At 35.6% G+C, this 25,094-nt stretch overlaps 2 protein-coding genes across 2 annotated transcripts; one reads left to right on the forward strand and one right to left on the reverse strand.

The window, feature by feature from the left end:
• Nucleotides 1–7,304: 7,304 nt before the first annotated feature.
• LOC107480165 (protein SEEDLING PLASTID DEVELOPMENT 1-like) lies at nt 7,305–8,687 on the reverse strand. Its single transcript, XM_021137109.2, has 4 exons — nt 8,479–8,687; nt 8,195–8,386; nt 7,875–8,054; nt 7,305–7,553 (listed from the first exon to the last, which is right to left on the reverse strand). The coding sequence occupies exons 1-4, from the start codon at nt 8,671–8,673 to the stop codon at nt 7,305–7,307; spliced, it is 816 nt and encodes a 271-aa protein (XP_020992768.2). The 5' UTR covers nt 8,674–8,687.
• A 14,515-nt stretch (nt 8,688–23,202) lies between these two features.
• Nucleotides 23,203–24,758, forward strand: LOC110278718 (uncharacterized). The gene is made up of 2 exons (XM_021136954.1): nt 23,203–23,494; nt 24,196–24,758. Exons 1-2 carry the CDS (start codon nt 23,203–23,205, stop codon nt 24,756–24,758), a joined length of 855 nt encoding a protein of 284 aa, XP_020992613.1.
• Nucleotides 24,759–25,094: the final 336 nt, after the last annotated feature.

A 25,094-nucleotide genomic window follows, 5' to 3' on the forward strand; every position in this document is an offset into this window, starting at 1 on the left:
CTTCACGCAGAGCTCCCATGGGTGTTGTTGTCGAGCTCGCGGGTGAGAGAAAGGGAGTTCGTGGGTGAGAGAGGAAGGTGTTTCGTCGCCGTTCATCCTCGTCGCCACCGCTGCGCCTCTAACACCCAAAGACGACGCTGTTGTCGCTGGAGAACCAATGATGGAGCTGCCGCTGTTCTGGTGAGCCTTACCCTTATTCCTGATTTCTCTTTAAGTTATTTCGTTGTTGGTTTGAGGGTTGTCGTTAAAGTGTTTTTGTTAAATGAAGTTGTAACTGTGAGTTATTCAGCTGCCGCTGTCATTAGAGGCAGATGCCGAAGCTGCTGCTAGTTCTGTTCGAAGGAATTAAGCTGCTGCATTGTTGGTCGCGGTTCAGTCAATCGTCACATCACGACCCCGCCTTCCGTTCAGTTTCTCTTAATTACGACATCAAGGTAGGGGATTGTTTTAAAGTTAAAATAATTTGGAGTTGAATACCTGATGAGTTGAGTGAATTAATGCAAATGAATTAATATCTGTGATTGAAATGATTTTCTATTGTGATTGAAGTTGTGGCTGAATTGATTATTGATTTGTCAATTTTTGAAATTTCTTGCGAAAATGATTGAATATGTTGATTTTGAACTTTTCTTGAAATTGGTTCTTTATTGATTTCTGAATAATGGATTTGGAAATGTTAATTTATAATATTGATTTTGTTAAGTTGAGATTGAAAAGGAGGGGATCCGTGATAGGTGGCAAACTCCAGTTTCTAGAGGAGGTGCTGTCGGAATTTTTCTAAGAATTTGAAGGAGTTTTGCTTGTGATTTCAAAAATAGTTTTGATTTGAGTAACTTTATAAAAGAGGTATGTTTTGAATGCTTTTAAAGATTATTAAATAAAATCAGATTCTTATGATTTTGTTAATTTGTGGTTTTAAACTCATTTGATTTCTAATAATGAGAAGATATTGATTAACTAGCCAAAGACTTTAAAATAGTAAATTGAGTATAAATTTAAGGGTTTGGGAATAGGAAAGTGAGTTTCAGGTTTTTAATGAAAATGAACATAAGAGTTAAGAGGAAGAAAATTGTTTTAAGGAATATGATGAAAAATGTGCGGTGTTGATTTGGAGGTAAGTTTAGTGAGTTATTTGAAGGTTATATTTGAAATTGAGGTGTGATTAGTGACAATTGATTTTGATTGAGGTCTGATGATAATTTCAAAGTTGAGAGAGGATAATGATTAAGTATAATTGAGGTATGGTGATGATTTTGGTTAATTATAGTGATGTGGGGTGATGACTGTGATTGATGATAATGGTTATGTTATTGATGACAAGATTTATGATGAATGAGACATGATTGAGAATGTTGTGGATATTGATGAATTATGATTGAAATATTCATATGGCTTATTTATTTGAATTATCTGAGATACGAGTTTTTCTGGGTAGACGCAGTGACTTGCCACCACTTGCTCCAGGTTGAGACTCGATACTCTATTAACCCTCTGTTGCAAGATGTGAGCGAGCACTTTAACTTCCCGGGTTTCCCATGGGCATGCATATTTATATAATTTGAGCTTGGAGTTTGACTCCATGGAATATTATATTATTGAGCTTGGAGTTTGACTCCATGGATATTATTATTGAGCTTGGGGATGCGCGCATAGAGGGACTGTCCAATGATTAACTACCAGGAGATGTCGGGTTGGCTGTATAATCGAAAGATGAGACTCATCAGCCATATGACAGGCATGCATCATATGCATTTGTATGTTTTGATTGAGTGTGCACTTGTTTTGGTTAGCTTAATTGCTTATTCATGTTTATCTGCTACTTGTTTTACTTGCTGTACCTGAATTCTACCTGTGATTTTTTTGTTTGTCTTGTATGTGTATGTTTATCTGAGATACCCTTTTTGGTAGAGGCGTGATGAGGGTGGTTTTTGGTATGTGGTAATGAAAGTTGAGGCAGGTAGACTAGGTGTTGCCTGAGTATTCTAATGTATGTATTATTTGGATAGGAGTGAGCGAGGTAAGTTGGATAGGAAGTCACTAGGCATGTCTTTGGTTCTTTTTGTTTCTTTAAATTATTCATCTTACTGATTTGTAAATTAAAGGAATTTCTTTAAATACCTTTCATAGTAAGTTTTTTCACCAAACTTTTTCAAAAGGTTATTTAAAGGATAAACTGTTTTATAATGAAAATAATTCTATTTGCAAGTATTTCTTTACTTTGATGATATTCTCGTCCTGCTGAGAACGTGTGGTTTGTTCTCACCCCAAAATTTTCCACCTTTTCATTGACACAGGTTCGAAGCTGCGGGCGATTATTTAACTTTATTTATGAGTTAAGTTACTTTCATAGAATTCCCTCATTTATTGCTTAAGATCTTTATTTTATACAAAGGGATAGGTGTATCTGAGTTTTATTTTGATTTACTTGTATAAGATTTATTATTATTAGTAATTATGTGATTATCATTATTTGGTGATTTTTTATATGTGATTTTTAATAAATTGGAAACAAAGATTTTTTGGCATTTTCTTAAAGCTTGAAATGCGATATCGAACTAAAGGCTCAATATTAAATAGTTAAAAAGAAAAACAGGTTAGTAACACCTTACTTTTGGTATGATCATGATGTATTGGAAGTTGGGTCGTTACAGAAGTCGATGACAAAGACTTGGCAGGCAATCCGGCGGTGCAAAATGAAGCAGATACACTTGTAAACTAGCACCCCTTTGGTATTCCATCTTTTATGCAAACTTTGGATCTCGCAGCCATGCATGCCTTGGAATTTTCTGAGTATGCAAATATGGGTATGTTATGTTTATTAACTAAAGTTACCACTACCATTTCTTTTATTTGTCTTGACTGACTAACGGTGGTTCGCATGTCGTAGGTGATGGTAATGTTGTGGCAGAAGATGGTGACTTTAGTGTTGGAATGGAATTTGGTTTTAGAGAATCGGTGATATCCGCAATCAAAAGCTACACTATCTCTATAAGAGTTGATTACACTGTGTATTAGTCTAAACCGCAGACATTCTATTCAAAATACAAAGGGTATGGTGCAGGATGTGACTGGCTCATCCAAGCTAGCTTGATTCAAAAGAAAAGTTGTTGGGAGATCAGGAGATACAATGGCAAACACACGTGCACTATGGGAACGATTTCACAAGATCATGCCAAGTTAGACTCAGACACAATTGTAGATGCTATTAGCCATTGGTTGAAGCACACCCGTTGATAAAGGTGAAGTTTATTATTGCAGAAATTTAATCCATGTTCAACTACACTATAAGTTATTGCAAGACTTGGTTGGCAAAGCAGGATCGCAAAATTTTTCGGTGATTGGAAAGTTTCTTACCAGACTCTGCCAGTATGGTTGAAATAAATGATTGCGAAGATGCCAAGGTCTCGTGTTCAAATAAAAATGCTCCCGGTTTATCATAAAAGTGAGGAGGTTTAAGGTGTAAGAGTTCTCCATTGCATTTTTTGGAGCTTATATTCGTGTATTACATTATTTAGATATTGCAAGCCATTGGTGTAGGTTGATGGCACACACCTGTACAAAAAATATAAAGGTGCACTTTTAGTTACGATGGCACAAGACGAGAACCAAAACATTGTGCCTATTGCATTCGCCATCGTGGAGGGTGAAACGGTAGGGTGAGAGGGCATTTTGAAAGGTTATTTGTTGCATTAAGGCAACTCCAGAGATATTTGTGTGTTCTTCTGCTGCATTGAGGCAGTCAGATAGATGGTGGTGCGACCACCGAGAGCGCTTTCCTGGGATACTTAGCTATAATACTATTTTGTAAGTCAGAAGACTCTTACAGAGGTATCGAGAAAACACATAAATAGCATATGCTCCTGTAAGTCAAAGGACTCTTACAGTGAGTGTGTGTGTGTGCTCCTGTAAGTCAAAGGACTCTTACAATGAGTGTGTTGGGCAGATATAAGTTAATTAGCTCCGCCCTACAAGTCAAAGGACTCTTGTAGTAGGTTGCTAGTGTCGCCCTGCAAGTCAAAGGACTCTTGCGATGGGTATTGCCAACAAGAAAGCCTTACCTGGTCAGAGGACTCCGCATAACGTCGGGAGCGGGCATGTAACTGACAAACGAGTTCATTACCTGCACTAGGGTTAGACATGCATCATACTTGGTTGTGTATTTTCTCTGTTATGATTATTGTATGAATGTATACTTTTTTGTTTGTATTCTATTCTTTGTGTCTGTGTTTTATTTTCTTGTATTCTTCTATTTGTGTTCTGCTTTCTATTTTTTCTATTTTCTCTATTTATCTGTAACTTCTATTTATTCTTCTCTGTATTCTGCTATTTTTCTGCTAAACAACACAGAATTAATGAACGTAACTAATAACCCTAATCCTACTACGAACTCTCCAGTTCTTACCCCTTCTCTCTCCCTTCCCCCTTCAGATGGAAGCAAGAGTAGTCTTCTGTACTCCACTGACGGTCATTCTGCAAAGAGGATTCCGCTCTAGGTAGTCTTCTGAATCTAGAGTGAAATCCATTATCTATTTATATGTATATACCGTGACACCAGCCGACATCTATACCCTGTTTATCTACGAACTTTAACCTAAGTCCTCCATACTACGTTGCTGTTATGCAGTCACTCAATAAAGTACCTGTGGTATACTCTAAGACGATGTATGATCATGCAGAGGAGTAGTAGAAGATGTTTCGCCTTTTGATGACATTCGACCTGACTCGAGTTTTGAAGACTTAGAACGTACTTTTCCTCTCTTTAATAGTTCAGAGGGACTAGGTGAGTATAGAGTCTAGACTAGCTTGGGTGCCAGCTTAGGGACTTCTTGAATAGGTCAGCACCTGAGATGTTGTATGTATATGTATGTATATAGTTATTACCTAGCTACTTGTAGGTGCATTCTAACCAAGATCTATGTTCTAATAAAGGCTGGATGACTAAATGTTGTCAACTGCTTGAGAAGTATTTATGTGTGGTTGTTTATAACTGTTTCATCTGTTATTATTTGTGAATTGATTATGAATGATTCTGTTTATTAATCCAAACATTTAAAAAAAAAAAGTACCTCACAAAATAACTATGCTTTTAACAACGAATCAGACTCCTATAATAAATAATAGATAATAATTAGGAAATCAAGTTGGTAGCGCTCAGTTTCTAGTATGATTATGACGTACCAGAAATTGGGTCATTACAAATGGAGCCCGAATGCGACAAGCTCATAATGGTTGCTATTAACAAGAACCACGTTGACATGGATAAGGAAGTGAGGGGGTGAAAAAACGGCGCCACTAATAGGGTTGGAAGAGAACGGTGAAGGGGGCGACGGCGTCAAGAGCTTTGCAGCGACGATGATGACAAATGCAGGAGAGATCGACGTCGGTGAGGAGTGCAAAACAGCGTCACTAAAAGGGTTGGAGGAGAACCTGGTGCGGCGGTGAGGGGGGTAGCAGTGTCAAGAGCTTTGCAGTGATGACAATGATGGTTTTGGGATAGATTGACGCCGTTGAGGGGATGGTGAGGTGCAAAACGTACAATATGTGAATGTGTAATAATCGTATGTAGTGGTTTAGGTGCTAATTCTAATTTTTTCAAAATTTAAAATCTGATAATAATTATTTAATTAATTAAAAATCTGAATTTTAATTTCAAATTTATCTTTCCTTTTTAAATCGTTGTTCACTATATATATTGTTTCCCTATAATTTTCCAATGTAAAATCACGAACCATTTTTTTTCACTCCTCACTCACCCAAACAACCTCCCTCTTCTTTCTTTCTTCTTCCCCCAGATAACTCTTTCTTCTTCTTCTTCTTCAAATGGGTTTCATGAAACCCTCAGCATACACAACCGTAAATCCAAAATACAGATATAAAAATTACCCTCACCCCCTCAGCTACACGTGTCGGGCATGCAAAGAGGGGTGCTGCAAAACGTAGCTTACGCTTGGGAATGACCACTTGAAAAATGCAGGTAGTGTTTGGCATGTTCCACGCAGTCAACACTCTTTTTGGTCTGCATGGATGCAGTGCACAGCTTGGTCCATTCAGTAATTCAAAAATGTAATCATCCGTATACTTAATAAATTGAACGTTCAATATATTTTAATTGTATCTAAATAAATTCATTCCAATAAAATAACTATACACATAAGAATTAAAATAATCATCCGCATACTTATTAAAATGACCATTCGACTAAGAATTAAAATAATCATCCGCATACCTACTAAAATAATCCAAGAAGGTAGCGTACCAGATAATAAACGACAAGCTCATGCTGGACGGAAACTCCAGGCTGAATCTGGCGTCGTTCATAACGACGTAGATGGAGCCTCAAATGCGACAAGCTCATAATGGCCACCATTAACAAGAATTACGTTGACATGGATAACGGGGTGAGGGGTGTAAAAACGGCGCCACTAACAAAGTTGGAACAGAACGGTGAGGTGGGGAGGGCGGATGGCATCGAGAGCTTTGTGGCGACGACGATGACAGTTGTCGGAGAGATCGACGTCAGTGTGGGGTGCGAAATGGCGTCACTAACAGAGTTGGAGGAGAACCTAGTGCGGCGGTGAGGGGCGGCAGTGTCAAGAGTTTTGCGGTGACGACAATGACGCTTGTAGGAGAGATCGACGCGCATTAAGGGGGTGGTGGGGTGCAAAACATACAATATGTGAATGTGTAATAACCGTATGTAGTAGTTTAAGTGCTAATTCTAATTTTTCAAAATTTAAAATCTGATAATAATTTTTTAATTAATTAAGAATCTGAATATTAATTTCAAATTTACCATCCTTTTTAAATCGTTGTTCGCATTACTCACTATATACATTGTTTTCCTATACTTTTCCAATATAAAATCAGGAGAGTTAATAGTCAAAATCGTCCCTGAAAGATACCCCGATCTCCATTTTAGTCCCTGAAAGATAAAATTAATCAAAATCGTCCCCGAAAGTTACTCACGTTGATCGAATTTGTCCTTCCGTCATCTCAGTTGGTGATGTGGCTAACGTTTGCTGAGCTGGAACGTTAAGTGCCAGCGTGGAAGACTCCAGCATGATAACGGTTAATGCTGATAAGATATGTTTGCCTATTTAGGTCAAATTAGTCCTAAAGTCACAACCCTAACCAAACCCCCAATCTGAAGCATAAATGCTGATAGAGTTGAACTCTTCCATGCGACGGAGGAGGAAGATGAAGGACCAGACTTGCTTTTGTGGGTTAAAGACGACAATCAAGAAATCCGGCACAAGAGAGAATCCGGATAGGTTGTTTCATACTTATGCAAGATACCCAGTGAGTTAGTTTAGGACTGGGGGAGGAGGGGGAGAATGTGATTGAACTTCATTATTGTTGTTTGGCTCCTCTGAGAAAAGGAAAGGCTTGTACCTCCAAGGCATCAATCTCTTCCGAGATGGTTTTCGTTTTGGTTCATCATCCTCGATTTCAATATCAAGAGCATCATTGTAAGGTTTTTTTGGTGCAGGGCCAAATGATTCTAGCCCAAGGATCATATGTACTGCTTTGACCATTTGTGCCATGGTATTGGACTGCAAGAAACAAAAACTCAGTATAAGAAGATAATGACAAACAACCACCACCATGCCATTATAACATGATAGTGTTCTATTGTAACCAGAAGTTCATTATAACATAAAGAGAATACATCGAAAAATGAGTTTGGCCAAGAGAAAGGCAGGCATCAAGAAGAGTTTGGCCAATGCATGTTTTCAAGAATGAAATCCATTCAACATGGAAAACGAAACAGGTATAAAAGCCCTTGAATACCTTGTAAGTATACACTTGAACTGGTGACCTCCTCGTAGACACAGATCCATTAGTACTATGATGAAAAATAACTTTTTTGGGACAGGGGGTTGAAAAATAACTGCCAAAATGGCATCCACAGTTGCATCTAATCTATGATGAACGCGACATTCAGTTTTAGATATCAACTCAATAGCACAAGTAAATGTAGGAGGTCCTTTCCTTTCTAGAATTGTCTTTTGCACTTTCCTTTTCTTAGCTTCTTCATCTCCAAGGGTTACACTCTGTTGATATAGATACTCAACAAACATTACTAATGTGTGTAAGCATTACAAATATTCTATTTCTATATGCTTTTGAACTTTTCTTGATTCACTCTTTGAAAAAGGGAACTGATGAGAAAAAGGAAAGAGCGAGTTTTCACCTCTATGCCACCAACAAGATTCTGAAGAGAAGGATTTTTTATTATGTTTTCAATTGTCATTTCGTGTGCTGTTCCAACCAATTGGACTCCTCTTTGAGCAATGGTACTAGCTGCTAATGCTTCAAGCTCTGTTCCAATTTCATCAATTATAATGGTTTCAGGCATATGATTTTCAACTGCTTCAATCATAACCTGCATAGAGAAGCGTGAACAGTGTCACAGAAGTTCATTTATCAGAACTTGTTCTACAAAAATAAAACTGAGCCAACGAGATTTGTACGGACATTATGCTGCATATGTACATTTGGAACTTGCATCCTCCTTGCCCTGCCTATGCCCGCATGAGGAACATCACCATCACCTCCAATTTCATTGGATGTATCCACTATTACAACACGCTTCTTTAACTCATCTGCCAGCATCCTAGCAATCTCTCTGCACAAGCAAGCTTCTTCAGACATGCATATTAAATAACTCATCTTGACCAATATTAACATACATAAAACTTTAAAATGATATTTTTTGGCGTGACTAAAGAAATTATTGCATAAAATTTACACTGATGAGAAAACATGAACAATCACAGTCACAGACCATTTTGGATAAGAGTGCTTTGCTGTTGAGGCATTCACAGAGAAACATGAAGGGAAAAAATCAACATGAGAAACTTGAAAACAAAAAACATAAAATTTACCCTATGGCAGTTACTGTTCCTTCCTCCAACAGCAAAACTCCTCCGCGAGCTCCTCCAACTATCCAACGTAGTAGAGCCAACTTCTCTACAAGCCTCGACACACACAGGAATCGTCAATAACGCTGCGAGGTTCTGATCAAAGGATCTTTGGGCAGAGTACTAGAGTAGAGAGAAGACGAGGGTTTTTGGAGCGAAAGTTGAAGAGGGTTGTTATGAGAGGAGAGAAGGGAAGAACGTTTGCTCTGGACCATAAACGACGTCGTTCCGTTGATTTGGGGGTGGAGGAATGAAACTACGTCGTTTTGGAGTCTTCCACGCTAGCACTTAACGTTCCAGTTCAACAAACGTTAGCCACATCACCAACTGAGATGACAGAGGGACAAACTCGATCAGCGTGAGTAACTTTCAGGGACGATTTTGATTAATTTTATCTTTCGGAGACTACAATGGAGATCGGAATATCTTTCAGGGACGATTTTGACTATTAACTCAAAATCAGGAACAATTTTTTTCGCTCCTCACTCACTCAAACAACCTTCCTCTTCTTTCTTTCTTCTTCTCTCAGATAACTCTTTCTTCTTCTTCAAATGGGTTTCACGAAACCCTCAGCATACACAACCGTAAACCTAAATCACAGATATAAAAACTACCTTCACCTCCTCAGTTACACGTGTTAGACATATAAAGAGGGGTGCTGCAAAACGTAGCTTACGTTTGCGAATGACCACTCACAAAACACAGGTAGCGTTTGGCTCATTCCCCGCAGTCAACGTCCATCTTGATCTGCATGCATGCAAGGAACAGCTTGGTCCACGTTTCATCTTCTGGTGGCATACCCGGTAAAACGTAGATTGCATTTGTCATCTATCATCCTACTTTTTTTGTTCTATGCAAAACACGACTTGCGTTATGTAAGTTTCTGCATCACAAATTCATATCTGTGTATTATATACCATATACCAATATATTTGTATTACACTAATTTTTTTCATTAATAAATTAATTTTTGAATTTGTTGCATGTATATACACTATCATCATTTATCGTTGCATAATATAATAACTACTGACTAGACTTGCTATTTGGATCAAACCAAATGCATCGGGAACTCCTTTGCCTTGAAAGATACCAAGAAATGGACAGGTTGTTAAAACATATTTCTCTACATCATGAGTTATAAATAGACGTGTTTTATTGTAAGTAACACCGAAGAAAAAATATTTTAATTTAGTTTCTCCATCTATCAAAACATTACTCTGTAATTAGCATAGTAATAAAGACATATATATAGTTATATACTGCATTGATCCAAAAAAGATTTGTGTTATTCGTTCAAGGACCTTGCGAGTTAGTTGGAAGGAATATTTTGAAGACATTATCATTATTGTTACAACAGCATATTGTAAACACAATTTGAAAGTGTGAATTTCAGTGATCACGGAGGACAAATCACCTATTCCGATATTTAGTGTTCCGATATTTAGTGTAATATTTTGCATTTGTCTATTATATAATTTTTTTATTCATAATTTTCGTGTGATTATATAATTTCACCATTAACAATGGCTTAATGTTACTATTGATAATTTGGAATAATACATGCCCCAATAGTCAAAGAAATTATGTATGTCCTATACCCATAAAGCATGCCGAATATAGTGTGTTGCTCTCAAATTGGCAATAAGACTGACTTTATTAGTATATTTTTCTAAAGCCTTTATTATTACACCTATGTGTATTGCATGAATTTATTATTATTTATGCAACTAGTTTGAAGTTATTTTGCTCAATAATTTTAGGATATACGAGGAGTAAATAGATAAAAATATACATAAAAATTTAAAATAATAAAAATATATATAAAAAATTATAAATATTAAAATGCATTCCAAAATTTGTTTTATTAGATGAATAAACTAAAAGTATCGATCATATCGTTCGTAAAAATTTAATATTTGATTTTTTTTATGTATTTTTATTCATTGAAAATAATTTTTGGCATGTTTTTTTATATTTATGAATCTTAGTAAATAATCTTAAGTTTATAGACTTATACGCATTTGTAATCATTATTTGGATTTTATTATATATATATTTTCTTAATCGTTAAATTTCTAAGTATTTTGAATACATTGTAAATCTGTTTTTTAAGTTTTTCTTTTATTAGTTTATTTTTGGTCTGTCCTTTTCTGTCACTATCATTATAATCATGAAATCTCAAATCTCACCAATTTTATAACTTCAATTAAAAGTTTTGAAGGTTGATACAAGATTAAGAAAAATAAAATAATCAAATAAGTCTCTCACTTTTATAATTATAAATTTTTGTTAGTCCAAATATTATTAAATATTTTAATATTATTTTAACGTAAATTTCTATTGACGCTTAACTATATACTGATATAAATACACAATGCGTTCAATTCAATCTGGTATCTTAAATTTGGTTAAAACTTGAATGTTTTAACCAAATTTATTCATTCACACCTATAAAATTTTAATCCTTAAATATTCATTTTTATCGTATAATCTTCTTCGTCTTCACTCTTCTTTGCTGCTGTTATTTATAATATCTTTTTCTAAATCTCTAAAAAGTCGTTCTTGTAAAATTTTAACTCCTAAATCTTCATCTTCATCATTTGTTTTTCCTTTTCTATTTTATGTGGTCCTTTTTCTCATTTTCATCATCTAAGTTAAACTTAGTTCATTAGATAAATTTGATCAGCATTATTAATACATATTCAATGTAATTAGATATCTTTTAAAAATTGTTTATTATTTAATTTTTAGAAAAGAGAAAAACTAAAAAATAAATAATTTTCTATAAAAAATAAATAACTTTTTATAAAATAAATATTTAAATTAATTAAATAATATTATTTAAATTAAAAGGGTGACTAAAAATTGAAAATTTAAAAAAGAAGTAACATTTTTCATACTAAATATAGGATAATATACAACAAACCTCCCAGTCCAGACTATTCATAATATTGGCAACAATAAGATAGTATAGTGGCACTAGCTAATGGTATTTGTTCATTGGTTTAATCGAATCACTGAAAAATCCCTTTAGATTCTCTGATTTTCTATTTATCTATTTATCGTCTCGGCCATATTTAAATTTTTACATATTGGATTTTGCTTTTAAATGTGTACCTATTTGAATGTTATTCACACACAATCTTAGTATCAAAGCTGCTGAGGCAGATTGCAAATACCTAATTTGGAGTGAGTTGGAAATTTCAAGGATCATTAGGATATTATCTCAAAAAATAAATATATTTTTTATATATTGATAATGCTAGAATTTTATTCTAATTGTGATTCAATTTATTAATATAGAAATTAATCTAAATGGTATTATAATTATTAAAAAAATTATTAGTTAATTATATTAGTAATTAGTTAATTCTCTGATAAAGAAAATAGACTGTTCACAAAAAATATAATTTGGATTCTCAATTCTGATCATCATAATTTAAATTGGTGATTCAAGAATTAAAAGTCACAAATTTAAATTTAAAATTGTTAACAATGACTAAAAATATGTAAACTATTAATTTTATGAAATAACTAACAGATAAATAAACCAGTATAACTTTTAAAATTCTATTTATATTTATTGGATAAAAAAAATAGACAGAATAAATAGTCATACTTTGAGCATAAAAAATAGAGTTGATATTTTGTGATAAAAAAATGAGTACATGAAAAGAAATATGTATTCTCATTTTTTTAAGTCGGTAGATCTTTCATAGTATTTTTAAAATTTGGTTGTTACCTTATTATAAATCAACTTTTTAATGAATTAGTATCAATATGAAAAAATTGTGAAAAAAGAATATTTTTCATTTTTAAATATTTTTTACTCTTATCTCCAAACATACATAATATAAAAATATATTTTTATGACAGTAAAATAATAAATATATAATTTATGAATTTATTTAGAAGAAAAATAAGCATAAAAAAATCAATATCAAAAGTAGCATAGTAGAAGAAGGTAAGAACATATCTTTTTTATTTAAACAGCTATGTTAGATTGAAAATTTAAAAAAATTATAAATTTAACAAAAATACAAACCAACATACCAATTTATATTAATATCTTTTATTTATTTTTATTTTTCAATAAAACATCCTTTAAATTATTTATAAATAGAATAAATATGCATAATTTAAGCATAAAAAATAAATTACAGATATTTTATTATGGTCAGAATAAATTTATAAAAAAATATATTTAATTTGATAATTCTTTCATTTTTTTAAAATTTTGTTGTTATTTTATTATCAATCAAATTTTTAATTCATTGGAATTGTAGGAAATAATTGTTAAAGAAAAAAAATTATTTCTAAGTATTTTTTCATCCATCTCTAAACATATATGATTTATAAATATATTTTTATCATAGTAAAGTAATATATAAGTTATTTATGAATTTACTCAAAAAAAATAAACACAGCTAAAAGTGGTTAGAGTCTCAGAGGTTGAAGCTGTTTTCATCATCTTTGTGGTATGAATTTAGATGTTGAGAAGAAGAAGAAGAAAGATAAACCGAAAAAGGTCCTAAATGAAAGAGGAAAAAATGATTCTACATTTATTTTATAGAAAGAAACTAAAAATGAAAAACTTAAGTTCTAATTCCTCACTACAATGATATATAAGGCAGTTAGATGTTACTCTACTGATCACCCACTTGTAACAAATTCAATGAATTACAGCCACATATATTCTTTATCAGTAATCATTCTGACTATACAACTAACTCTAATTATTCTCTAATTACTTCTAACTAATGATAACTAATTAAAGTTAGTATCTAGTTAGGTAACAGTTGCATAATAAAAGATAGGGATAAAGTATTAAATTAGTCCCCTTCGTTTAGGGTGAATTCTATTTTAGTCCCGAACGTTTAAAGTGTCCTATTTATGTCCAAAATAGTTTTGCTTTGCATCAATTAAGTCCTGCCATTAAGTGGGAGTCAAATAGTTAACGTCGTGTTCGACGTGGCAAAGGAGAGGGGATAGAGGTTAATAGTCGTGTTTTGGTTCCCGTGTTTGCACAGAACGCATACTTACTATGACTCTTCTTCTTCTTGTGAAGCACGAAATGATCAAAGAAACCCACAAACCTTACAAATCATTACTCAAAGGTTGCGATTTGCAGTTAGAGAGGTGACATTGTCCTTCAGTAATATTAAAGGTCTATAGAAGCAGTTAGTTTGAAACCCTTCCTTTCCGAAAGAAGATCGTATCAGGTATTCCTTTATCAAATCTCCTCAACCCGTTTGGTTTTCATCTTAATGCATGTTGATATATAATGATACTCTGTGTGTGATTGTTTTGTTTTATAGTTTCATATTCGTTTCTTGTTTTATTTTGGAAGTTTTTATTTTGTCCTAGTGATTGCATTTATGCATTTCTGTTGTTGTTGATCAATGTGAGAATTTTATGAAGTCTGTTATGTTTGTCTGACAGATTGTTCAGAGAATGAGTTATTTTAGTGTCAAGATACACCATGGAAAAAAGTTTGGGTTTGATAGTAAACCTTTACACTATGTGGGGGGTAAGACTTCGATAGTGGACTACTGTGGTGAAGATAGGTGGAGTAGGTTCGAGGCAACAGAGATAGTGGTCGAACAGGGATATGTGGTAGAGAACATCGCTGCAATGTGGCATAAGTCTCTGAAATAAAAAATAGATGTAGGACTGAGGATGCTTCACACAGACAAGGATGCAATGGACATGGCCAGAATTGAAATGAGGGACAACATGGTGGAGCCTTTTGTAGTTCACAAAGATAGTGCTACTACTAGAAAAGGTTGTACAATTGAGGAAGTTCAAGATATAGATGGTGGTGAGGCTGCTGCACCCACTGCAGGGACTGTTGGGCTTGGTCCAATTATGTTGCACAAGGCCCAATCATCTGTTCAGACCAAGGTGGGTAAGAAGCCCAAGGTGGTGACAGAAGCCCAAATTCATATGGTGGAGGATGATAGTGAAGAGAGGTTAGAGAGGTCAGATTTTTAGGTGTGATGAATTTGAGGATGATGACTACCAGCTAGAGAATGATGATGCCACTGATGAGGGAGATAGTGATGAATAGTGGAGTGAAAACAGCTCTGGAGATAGTGCAATGGAGGTAGCTTTTGATGACAGCGATGACGATTGAAATGGTGATAGGGGTTTGTATGATATTGATATCACAACTATGAAAGATTCATAAAAGATTAAACAGAGTGTTCCAACTGAGATAGTACAAGGAGAATTTAATGCCAGTGTTAATAAGAGAAAGGAGCAAGTGGTGGCTGATGCATGAGCATCTTTCCTATCTTTTCCAAGTGAATTTGCATTTAATTTGTTGAGTTTAATCAAGGATTAATTATCTTTTAGCCACTATGTATGCTACTTTGAGTCTTGTGCAATTCTGTTTATTTTAGGTAGCATTCGGCTGGATTTGATGGAGTTTCTGCAGAAGAAGAGATAACCAGCGAGGAGCAATGCGTGCGCGTACCTGACGCGTACGCGTGACATGTGCCACGTGCAGAAAACGCAGAAAATGCTGGGGACGATTTCTGAGCTCCATTTTGGCATGCAAGATTGGTTCAGCCCTTCACCAAGTTAGGCGTGGATCCTACGAAGCAAGTGATCCCCATCCATCAATTGAAGACTTGCTGATTGCCATACTTAATTCTGATTTAAATTTAAATTTTATTTTAAAATAGGAAAAGATATTATTTTAATTTTAGAAAAGAGATTTTAAATTAATTAGGATTAGATATAAAAAGAAGAAACTTTTCTTCTGGGATGATTGGATCTCATTATGTAAATTACAGTTTACCTGAATCCTAGTTTTCTCTTTGAACCATGAGCAACTAAACCTCCACTGTTAAGGTTAGGAGCTTTGTCTATTTGTATGGATTGATTCTATTGTTTTTCTATTTTAATTCATGTACTGATTTATAATTTAAGAATTGTTTTCGTTCTTTATCTTATGAATTTGGGTGGAACGGAAGTATGATCCTCTTTCTAATTGAGTTCTTGTATAACTTGAAAAAGCTCTTTACTTGAACAATAACTTGAAAATAATTTCTCCTAAATTCTAATTATTTAGATTTAATGGGATACGTGACATATAATCCTCTTATATTTTGATAATTAGGATTTCTGTGGCATATAAACTAGAATTGAATTTTACCCTCTAATTGGAATTAATTGACCAAGGAATTAGCGGTTGATGAGAATAAGAGGAGACTAGAAAGGTCTAAGGAATTAGGGTTTAGTCACATATAGTTTGCCATGAATTAAATCTTGCATGATTAAAATAGTTAGCAAGAAAAGTCAATCCGGAAAATAGATAACTCTGAAGCCTTAACTTTTTCTACATATTTTATTTCCAACTTATTTATTTGCATGTCTTCTGATATTCTGAATTTACTGTTTAACACAATTGAGACCCAAACGCTCTTTTCTGTTTGTCTAACTAAGTAATTTAATCAACCATTGTTGCTTAGTCCATCAATCCTCGTGGGATCGACCCTCATTCACTTGAGGTACTACTTGGTACGACCTGGTGCACTTGTCGGTTAGTTTGTGGGTTATAAATTCCGCACCTAATTTTTGGCGGCGTTTCCGGAGATTGATAGTGATTAACAACTATCAGTTGTTTGATTGCTTAGATTAGGCGTTTTAGTTTTAATTTTATTTAAATTTTGCTTTAGTATTTTCGAAAAAAAATTAGCACTAATATTTTTCTTAATTTCTGGAATTAAGTTTGGTGTCTCCTAGTTAGTCTTATTTTAATTTTTCTTATTTAATTTGCCTAATAATTTCAAAAATTTTTAGTATTAATTTTACTAGTAATTTTCGAATTTTAGTGTTTGTTTGTTTTATTCAATATTTTTATCTCTTTTCTCAGGTTACCTCACTGGAAATTCTCTGCACTCTGACGTAGAGAGTTCCATCTTTTCTTGTCTTCTGTTTGTTTATGCGCAGGAACAGAGATAGAGAACATCTCTTAGACTTTGAACCTGAACTTGAAAGGACTTTCAGGTGGCGTTTGCAATAAGCAAGACTTTACAAGGCTGCAGAATTCACTATAGATCTTAACAATGCTGCTGATGCCAATGTGGAAAACTCGAATGGAAATGAGTAACAAAGGAGAGTACTTGGCTCTTACTCTGCTCGTACTGCAGATCTGTATGGAAAAAGCATTGTGGTGCCTCCTATAGCTGCGAACAACTTTGAGTTGAAGCCACAATTGGTCACCTTGGTGCAACAAAACTGCCAGTATTATGGTCTTCCCCACGAAGACCCAAATCAATTTATTTCCAATTTTCTGTAGATCTATGATACTGTGAAGACAAATGGAGTGAACCCTGAGGTGTACAAACTCATGCTCTTCCCGTTTTCTCTAAGGGATGGAGCAAATCTATGGCTAGATTCCCAACCCAAGGAGAGTTTGGATACTTAGGACAAGGTTGTTACTAATTTTCTTACTAAATTTTTCCCATCAAAGAAGCTGACTAAGCTTAGGGTGGAGGTTCAGACCTTCAGACAGAAGGATGGTGAAACTCTTTATGAAGTTTGGGAGAGATACAAGCTACTGACTAGGCAATGTCCTCCGAACATGTTCTCCAAATGGACCCAATTAGATATTTTTTATGAAGATTTGGGTGAAATATCCAAGGTGTGCTTAGATAATTCTGCTGGTGTGTCACTGCACAAGAAGAAGACACCGGAGGAGACTATTGAGCTTATTGAATTGGTTGCTAGCAACCAATATTTATACTCATCTAACAGGAATCCTGTGAACTCTGAGACTCCTCAGAAGAAGGGTGTTATGGAAGTAAAAGCTCTTAATGCTATTCTTGCTTAGAAAAAGCCTATGTCTCAGCAAATAAGTCTACTTACTCAACAGATGTGTGGCATGCAAGTCTCAGCTATCAACACCCAAAATCCACCTCAAGAGGTCTCTTATGACATGACAGGTAATTTTGTACAAAATGAGAATTATGATTATGCTCAATCTTTTTCTGAACAGGTAAATTACATGGGGAGTGGTTCTAGAAACCCCAATAATGATCCATACTCTAAGACATACAATCTTGGGTGGATGGACCAACCTCAGAGGTCTCAGAATTTCAACATGCAGGAAACCAGAGCCTCCATTAGAAACTTGGAGGTGCAAATGGGCCAACTGAGCAAGCAAATACCTGAGAGGTCTGCAAATACAATTCAAAACTTGGAGATTCGGATGGGTCAATTAGCCACAAGAGTTAATGAAATTGATAAGAGGACCATTAATAGCCTTCCTAGTAACACAATTCCAAATCCAAGAGAGGAATGCAAGGCTATCACCTTGATAAGTAGATAAGTGGCAAGTATGGAAGCACAAGTTAATGAGGAGCCAGTTGAAAAAGAAGCTCCAGAGGAGAAAAAGGAAGAAGTAGAGCACATCCCTCCAAAGCGTGCAGACAACCCATTCCCAAACTCTCTTGACACTTATCCTACATTGCAAAAGGCTCCTGAGTACAAGCCTAAAATGTCATATCCTCAGAGACTTCAAAAGGAGACCAAGGACAAGCAGTTTTTAAAGTTCTTGGAAGTCTTCAGAAAATTGCAAATCAATATTCCTTTTGCTGAGGTTTTTGAGCAAATGCCTCTCTATGTCAAATTCATGAAGGAATTATTGTCAAAGAAGAAGCCTTTAAAGGGAGATGAGACAGTGATCCTGACTAATGAATATAGTGCCATAATTCAGAATAACTTGTCAAGGAAGATGCCAGATCCAGAGAGCTTTCAAATTCCATGCACCATTGGGAGCACAACCTTTGAAAAAGTGTTATGTGATCTGGGAGCAAGCATCAATTTAACGCCCTTGTCTGTGATGAAGAAGCTGCAAATCCAAGAGGCACAACCCACAAGGATAGCATTACAGATGACAGACAAATCTATAAAGCCTGTATACGGATTAGTGGAGAATATCTTGGTCAAAGTGGGTAGGTTCTTCCTCCCAGCAGATTTTGTGATTCTTGACACAGGAAAGAATGAAAATGCCTCTATAATTCTAGGAATACCATTCCTAGCCACTAGAAGAGCTCTGATTGATGTAGAAGTGGGTGAATTAGTGCTTAGAGTGCATGATGAGCAACTAGTCTTTCATGTCTTCAAAGATATACATTCAGTAGGTGAAAAAGAGAGGTGCATGCAAACTGAGCTTATTGATCCAAACCTTCAAGAACCCCCTGATGACGGACAGCAGAATCTGCAGCTCAAACCTCCTTTGGTGACAATCAATAAAATCTCCCCTAATATCAAACCTAAGTTTGGTGTCAGGAATGCATCATCCACCAAGGAGGTTCCCAAAAAGAGGAAAATACCCAGGGGATGGAGAAACAAGAGGATCCCCACTGAAGGTTTCTTCCCAGGAATGAAGGTGATGTTTACTAGCAATCCAGTGTGGACTTATACAGTAAACAGAATCCTCTCTCTGGAGCATATTGAACTACTCTATGGAGACACAAGAAAGAAGTTCAAAGTAAGGGGGGAAGGGCTGAGCCCCTATGATCCTCCTCCTTAGAGGAGCTGACCGTCAAGCTAGTGACGGTAAAGAAGCGCTTGTCGGGAGGTAATCCAATAATTTTGTATCCTTAATTATTTTTTGTAGTAGTAGTTTTCTTATTTATTTTTATTTTTATTGAGTTTTTACTGTTTTCCTTTCGTTTTACGTGTGTTTTGATCATGCAGCTATTTTAGAACAGGAACCAAACACAAAAAAAGAAGGGAAAAACGCATTCGACGCACAAGCGTCCTAGACGCGCACACGTCGTATGTGAATGCGCAACATATTGGATTGAACAGAAAGTTCTGCGGGAGGGGTGCTAGAACCGTGCTTTACGCACAAACAGGTTCACGCGCACGCGTATGTCACGCATGCGCGTCCCTTGCAGTTTTGGCTACCCACGCGTACGCATCCAGGACGGGCACGCGTGACCATGAAAATCGGCATAAATGCATACTTGCACAGAAAGTTGTGATGGCTTGGGGCTGGAATTGTGCTAGAAGCACAATTTCATCACGCGTGCGCGTATCTGACGTGCACGCGTCTTCTGTCTATATAGCTCTCATGCGCATCAACCCGAGAGTTATGCATGCGCGGGGCTGCCTTCGCGCGATTCGTACAAAGTGAGAGCACGCGGACGCATCCCAGATGCTTACGCGTCGATTGCGCCGCATCACTTACCCATCGCGCCGCCCTGTTTTCATTCTCTCTCCCTCCCAAATCCTAATTCTGTCTTGTTCTTTTATCCTTTTATTCTTCTTTTATCATAGTAATTGTTTTTTTTCCGTGTGTCTTTTTTATGTCCCTCTCTGTTTTCAGTTCTTCTTTGCTTGAGGACAAGCAAACCTTTAAGTTTGGTGTTGTCGCTTCTCTTATAGATTTTATGTTTATTTTAATGGCACCAAAGGGAGGCAAATCATCTTCACGGAAAAGAATAGCCTGAAGAATAAAATGGCCACTACGATAACTGAGGTGGTTGAATTGCTTTCATTATATATTCCTTCCCGCTCTTACTATGTTATGTTCCGATTTTTTTCTATTTTGTCTCGTTTATTGCATGATCCTTTATTAGATAAATTCCTAGGTTCTAGTTTAGTTCTACTATTTTGAAATTTTATGTTATTTGCTTTAATGTTGAAAGGTGTCTCATGTATTACCCACTGAGCTTGAAATAAAAAAGAAAGAAGAAAAGATGTAGTGCATGAGAAATTGAGTTTAATTTTAGGAGTAGTCTCATTTATCCAAATGTGGTGGTATTTTCTGTGACTCTAAATGCATGACATGAACAGTGCATATTTAAATTTGAATTAAAGAATGTTGATGTACAAGGAACAAGAATCTAGAGAACTATTATGAATTCTCTGCAATAAGTGAGAGTTAATCCTTGCAGCAGAAGAAACAGCAAAAGAAAAATAAAAGTAAGGTCCAAGGCTCTGAGCATCAATGACTAGGGAGGTCAGACATGATTAAAAGCTCAAAGAGTTGTTTCCCTAGTCATATGCTTATAGTATGATTGTGTCAAGTAATCCTTGAGACAGAACACTAAGAGTCGAGATCAATTGCATTTAACAGAGTATGCCAAAGGCTTTGAGCACCATTGTCTGGGAGTAACTGAAAGAAAAACCAGAACTTAAAGAGAGTTCCCCAATTAAGTGCTTGTGGTGTTTTTGTGTCGAGTGAAGCTTGAGACAAAAACATTTAAAGTCATGGCTAGACTCAGGGTGCAAAGCACCAAAGAGAAGAGAATCAAAGGAAATTTGCTGTGTTCAAGGATTAAATTGAAGTACAAAAGATTAGAGAATTCATAATATTATTCGGATTCTAATTTCGAATGACAATGACATCCTTCTAATTCAAAGGAGAATGAGATGCCAAAACTATTCAGGATTGCAGTTGTAAACCCCATTATAAGAAGAGACATGAGCTTAATCGAACTCTCATTCTCATGCAAATTCACATCCTAAGCCTATATTAGTTTTGGTTGCTTGAGGACAAGCAACAATTCAAGTTTGGTGTTGTGATGCGTAAGCATCTTTCCTATCTTTTCCTAGTGAATTTGCATTTAATTTGTTGAGTTTAATCAAGAATTAATTATCTTTTAGCCACTATGGATGCTACTTTTAGTCTTGTGCAATTTTGTTTATTTTAGGTAGCATTTGGCTGAATTTGATGGAGTTTCTGCAGAAGAAGAGATAACCAGTGAGGAGCGACGCGTGCGCGTACCTGACGCGTACACGTGACACCCGAAGAAGACCATCGACGCATACGCGTGACTGACGCATACGCGTGACATGCGCCACGTGCAAAAAACGCAAAAAACGCTGGGGGCGATTTCTGAGCTCTATTTTGGCACGCAAGATTGGTTCAGCCTTTCACCAAGTTAGGCGTGGATCCTACGAAGCAAGTGGTCCCCATCCATCAATTGAAGACTTGCTGATTGCCATAATTAATTCTGATTTAAATTTAAATTTTATTTTAAAATAGGAAAAGATATTATTTTAATTTTAGAAAAGGATTTTAAATTAATTAGGATTAGATATAAAAAGAAAAAACTTTTTCTTCTTGGATCTCATTATGTAAATTACAATTTACCTGAATCCTAGTTTTCTCTTTGAACCATGAGCAACTAAACCTCCACTGTTAAGGTTAGGAGCTCTGTCTATTTGTATGGATTGATTCTATTGTTTTTCTATTTTAATTTACGTACTGATTTATAATTTAAGAATTGTTTTTGTTCTTTATCTTATAAATTTGGGTGGAACGGAAGTATGACCCTCTTTCTAATTGAGTTCTTGGATAACTTGGAAAAGCTCTTTATTTGAACAACAGCTTGAAAATAATTTCTCCTAAATTCTAATTATCTGGATTTAACGGGATACGTGACATATAATCCTTTTATATTTGGATAATTAGGATTTCTGTGGCATATAAACTAGAATTGAATTTCACCCTCTAATTGGAATTAATTGACTAAGGAATTGGTGGTTGATGAGAATTAGAAGAGACTAGAAAGGTCTAAGGAATTAGGGTCTAGTCACATATAGTTTTTCATGGATTAAATCTTGCATGATTAAAATAGTTAGCAAGAAAAGTCAATCCGGAAAATAGATAACTCTGAAGCCTTAACTGTTTCTCCATATTTTATTCCCAACTTATTTACTTGCATGTCTTTTGATATTCTGAACTTACTGTTTAATGTAATTGAGACCGAAACACTCTTTTCTGTTTGTCTAACTAAGTAATTTAATCAACCATTATTGCTTAGTCCATCAATCCTCGTGGGATCGACACTCATTCACTTGAGGTACTACTTGGTACGACTCGGTGCACTTACCGGTTAGTTTATAGGTTATAAATTCCGCACCAGTGTCTGCTGGACTATGGGATGAAGATGATGGGTATGAGAGTAAGGAGTTATGGGATGCCCCTGTAAGTGATGATGAAGGGGATTCCTTGTTGAGAAAGTACCTGTTGCACAAGAGTTTGAAGAATATAAAGGAGTATAAATGGGAGATTGGGACAATGTATGTAGATAAAAATGGTTTTAAGGAATGTGTAACTAGCTATGCTGTGTACAGTGGCTGAGGAATATGGTTCTCAAAGTGTGATAGGCATAGGTGCAAAGCTGTTTGCCAAGAAGGTTGCAAGTGGTTTACATACTACCGTAAGATGAAGAGAGAGGATATATGGAAATTGACTAGTTGTTATAAAAAATATACATGTAGTAAGGTAACCAAGATTGGTATCATGAGTTCTCAGTGGCTGAGTAAGGCTTTCATGAAGAAGATTTGTGAGAACCCTAAAACGAAGTTGAAAACCTTGATAAAGAAGGCTCATACGAATTGGAATGTTGACCTCACAAATACCAAAGCTACCAGAGTGAAGCAGCAAGCGTTGGATGAGATTAATGGTACTTGTGGAGAGCAATATAGGAGGATACATGACTATAGTGCCGAGTTACTAAGGTCAAATCCAGGTAGCACTGTTCGGATACAAGTGCAAAGACCTCCTGAATTTCAATTAGAGACACCAATCCCTGGTAAGGACATGAAACCATGATTCAAGAGGATCTATATCTACTTGGATGCTTACAAACGGAGTTTCATGGTGTGCACATCCATGATCGGCCTTGATGGCTGCTTCATCAAGACTCCATATGGGGGTCAACTTCTAACAGCTATTGATTTTGCCAATTGGCTATGCTGTTGTTGAAGCAGAGACAAAAGACTTGTAGACGTGATTTTTGTTGAATCTGTGTGATGATTTGAGTGTTGAGAAGATCAAATGGTGTACATTCATGAGCGACCAAAAAAAGGTAGCCCTCAACTTAAGCAGTTTTGACCTGAAATTGTTTTATTGATTCTGTGTTTAATTCATGTTGTGCTATTATTGACTTGTGATGTTTTTAAAATCTGTTTCCAAAGGATTGATTCCTACCTTTGATGAGTTGCTGCCTGGTATAGATCACAGATTTTGTGTCAGGCACTTATATAGCAATTTTAGAAAAAGATTTCCAGGTGTACAGCCGAAAATGATGATGTGGAAGACTACAAAGGCAACATATGTCCAGGAGTGGGAGAGAAGGATGAAGAAGATTCATTCAACTGATTTATCAAGGAGCTTATAATCATCTCATGGAGATCCCTGCTAAGTGTTGGAGCAAGTCTAGGTTTAATTATTTTTCTAGAGTTGATACACTTGTAAACAACATGTGTGAGTGTTTTAACTCTGTTATTGTAGAGGCTAGAGAGAAACCCATAGTGTCTATGTTAGAAGATATTAGGGTTTATCTAATGAATAGGTGGGCTGAAAATAGACAAAGTATAATTACATATAATGGAGAAATTTTGCTAAAAATAAACACGAAAATTGAAAGAGAGTTTGATAAGGGTGGGGAGTGGTTGGCCATCTATGCGGGTAGGGACAAGTATGAGGTGTCCAACAGCCAGGGTAATAGAGACAAATTTGTTGTGGACTTAAAGTTACATGGGTGCTCCTGTAGAAAGTTTCAAATAACAGGTTATCCTTGTGTGCATGCCATGAGTTGCATTAAGAAAATGTGTTTAGATGTTAAGAACTATGTGAACAAGTGCTATAAGAAAGATACCTACGTGGACTGCTATCAACATGTAATCTACCCTATGAATGGATCAAATATGTGGGATCGAACTCAGAATGATGATGTACTACCACCAGTGTTTAAGAAACCAATAGGGCACCAAAAATTAAGCAGGAACAAGGCTGGTGATGAGTCATGCAACAATGGACCACTGTCAAAATTATCCAGGGCTAGACAACAATAAAAATATTCCTATTATTTTGCACTTGGTCACAACAAAAGAACCTGTCCTAGAAAACATAAGGTGGAGGCCTCGGCCAAAAAGGTAAATTTGTTGATATCAATTTAGACTACCCTTGTATGGATTGTTTATTACTAATTTGTTGAACAAGCTCTGTTGATGTCACTGTTTGTTGTTACTGGTTATAGCAGAACGCTGCTCCACAAGGCAAGAAAAGTGCTGGCACAACTAGGACTCCAAACGCAGTAAGAATGTAATGAAGACAATAACAAAAGCAACAACAAAACTTCAGTCAAAGAGAAAGAGCAATACACAAGTTGTAAGGACCCAACAGTCACA

The sequence above is a fragment of the Arachis duranensis genome, chromosome 3 (genome assembly GCF_000817695.3).
Source record: "Arachis duranensis cultivar V14167 chromosome 3, aradu.V14167.gnm2.J7QH, whole genome shotgun sequence".
Classification (NCBI taxonomy): Eukaryota; Viridiplantae; Streptophyta; class Magnoliopsida; order Fabales; family Fabaceae; genus Arachis; species Arachis duranensis.

Excerpts from the sequence above, each read along its gene's own strand:
- LOC110278718 (XM_021136954.1), top strand. The coding sequence starts at position 23,203 with ATGAGTTCTCAGTGGCTGAGTAAGGCTTTCATGAAGAAGATTTGTGAG. Across the intron at positions 23,495-24,195 it reads ATTAGAGACACCAATCCCTG|AGGCTAGAGAGAAACCCATA; the intron begins GTAAGGACATGA and ends CTGTTATTGTAG.
- LOC107480165 (XM_021137109.2), bottom strand. The coding sequence starts at position 8,673 with ATGAGTTATTTAATATGCATGTCTGAAGAAGCTTGCTTGTGCAGAGAG. Across the intron at positions 8,387-8,478 it reads ATGTACATATGCAGCATAAT|GTTATGATTGAAGCAGTTGA; the intron begins GTCCGTACAAAT and ends TTCTCTATGCAG. Across the intron at positions 8,055-8,194 it reads ATCTTGTTGGTGGCATAGAG|AGTGTAACCCTTGGAGATGA; the intron begins GTGAAAACTCGC and ends CTATATCAACAG.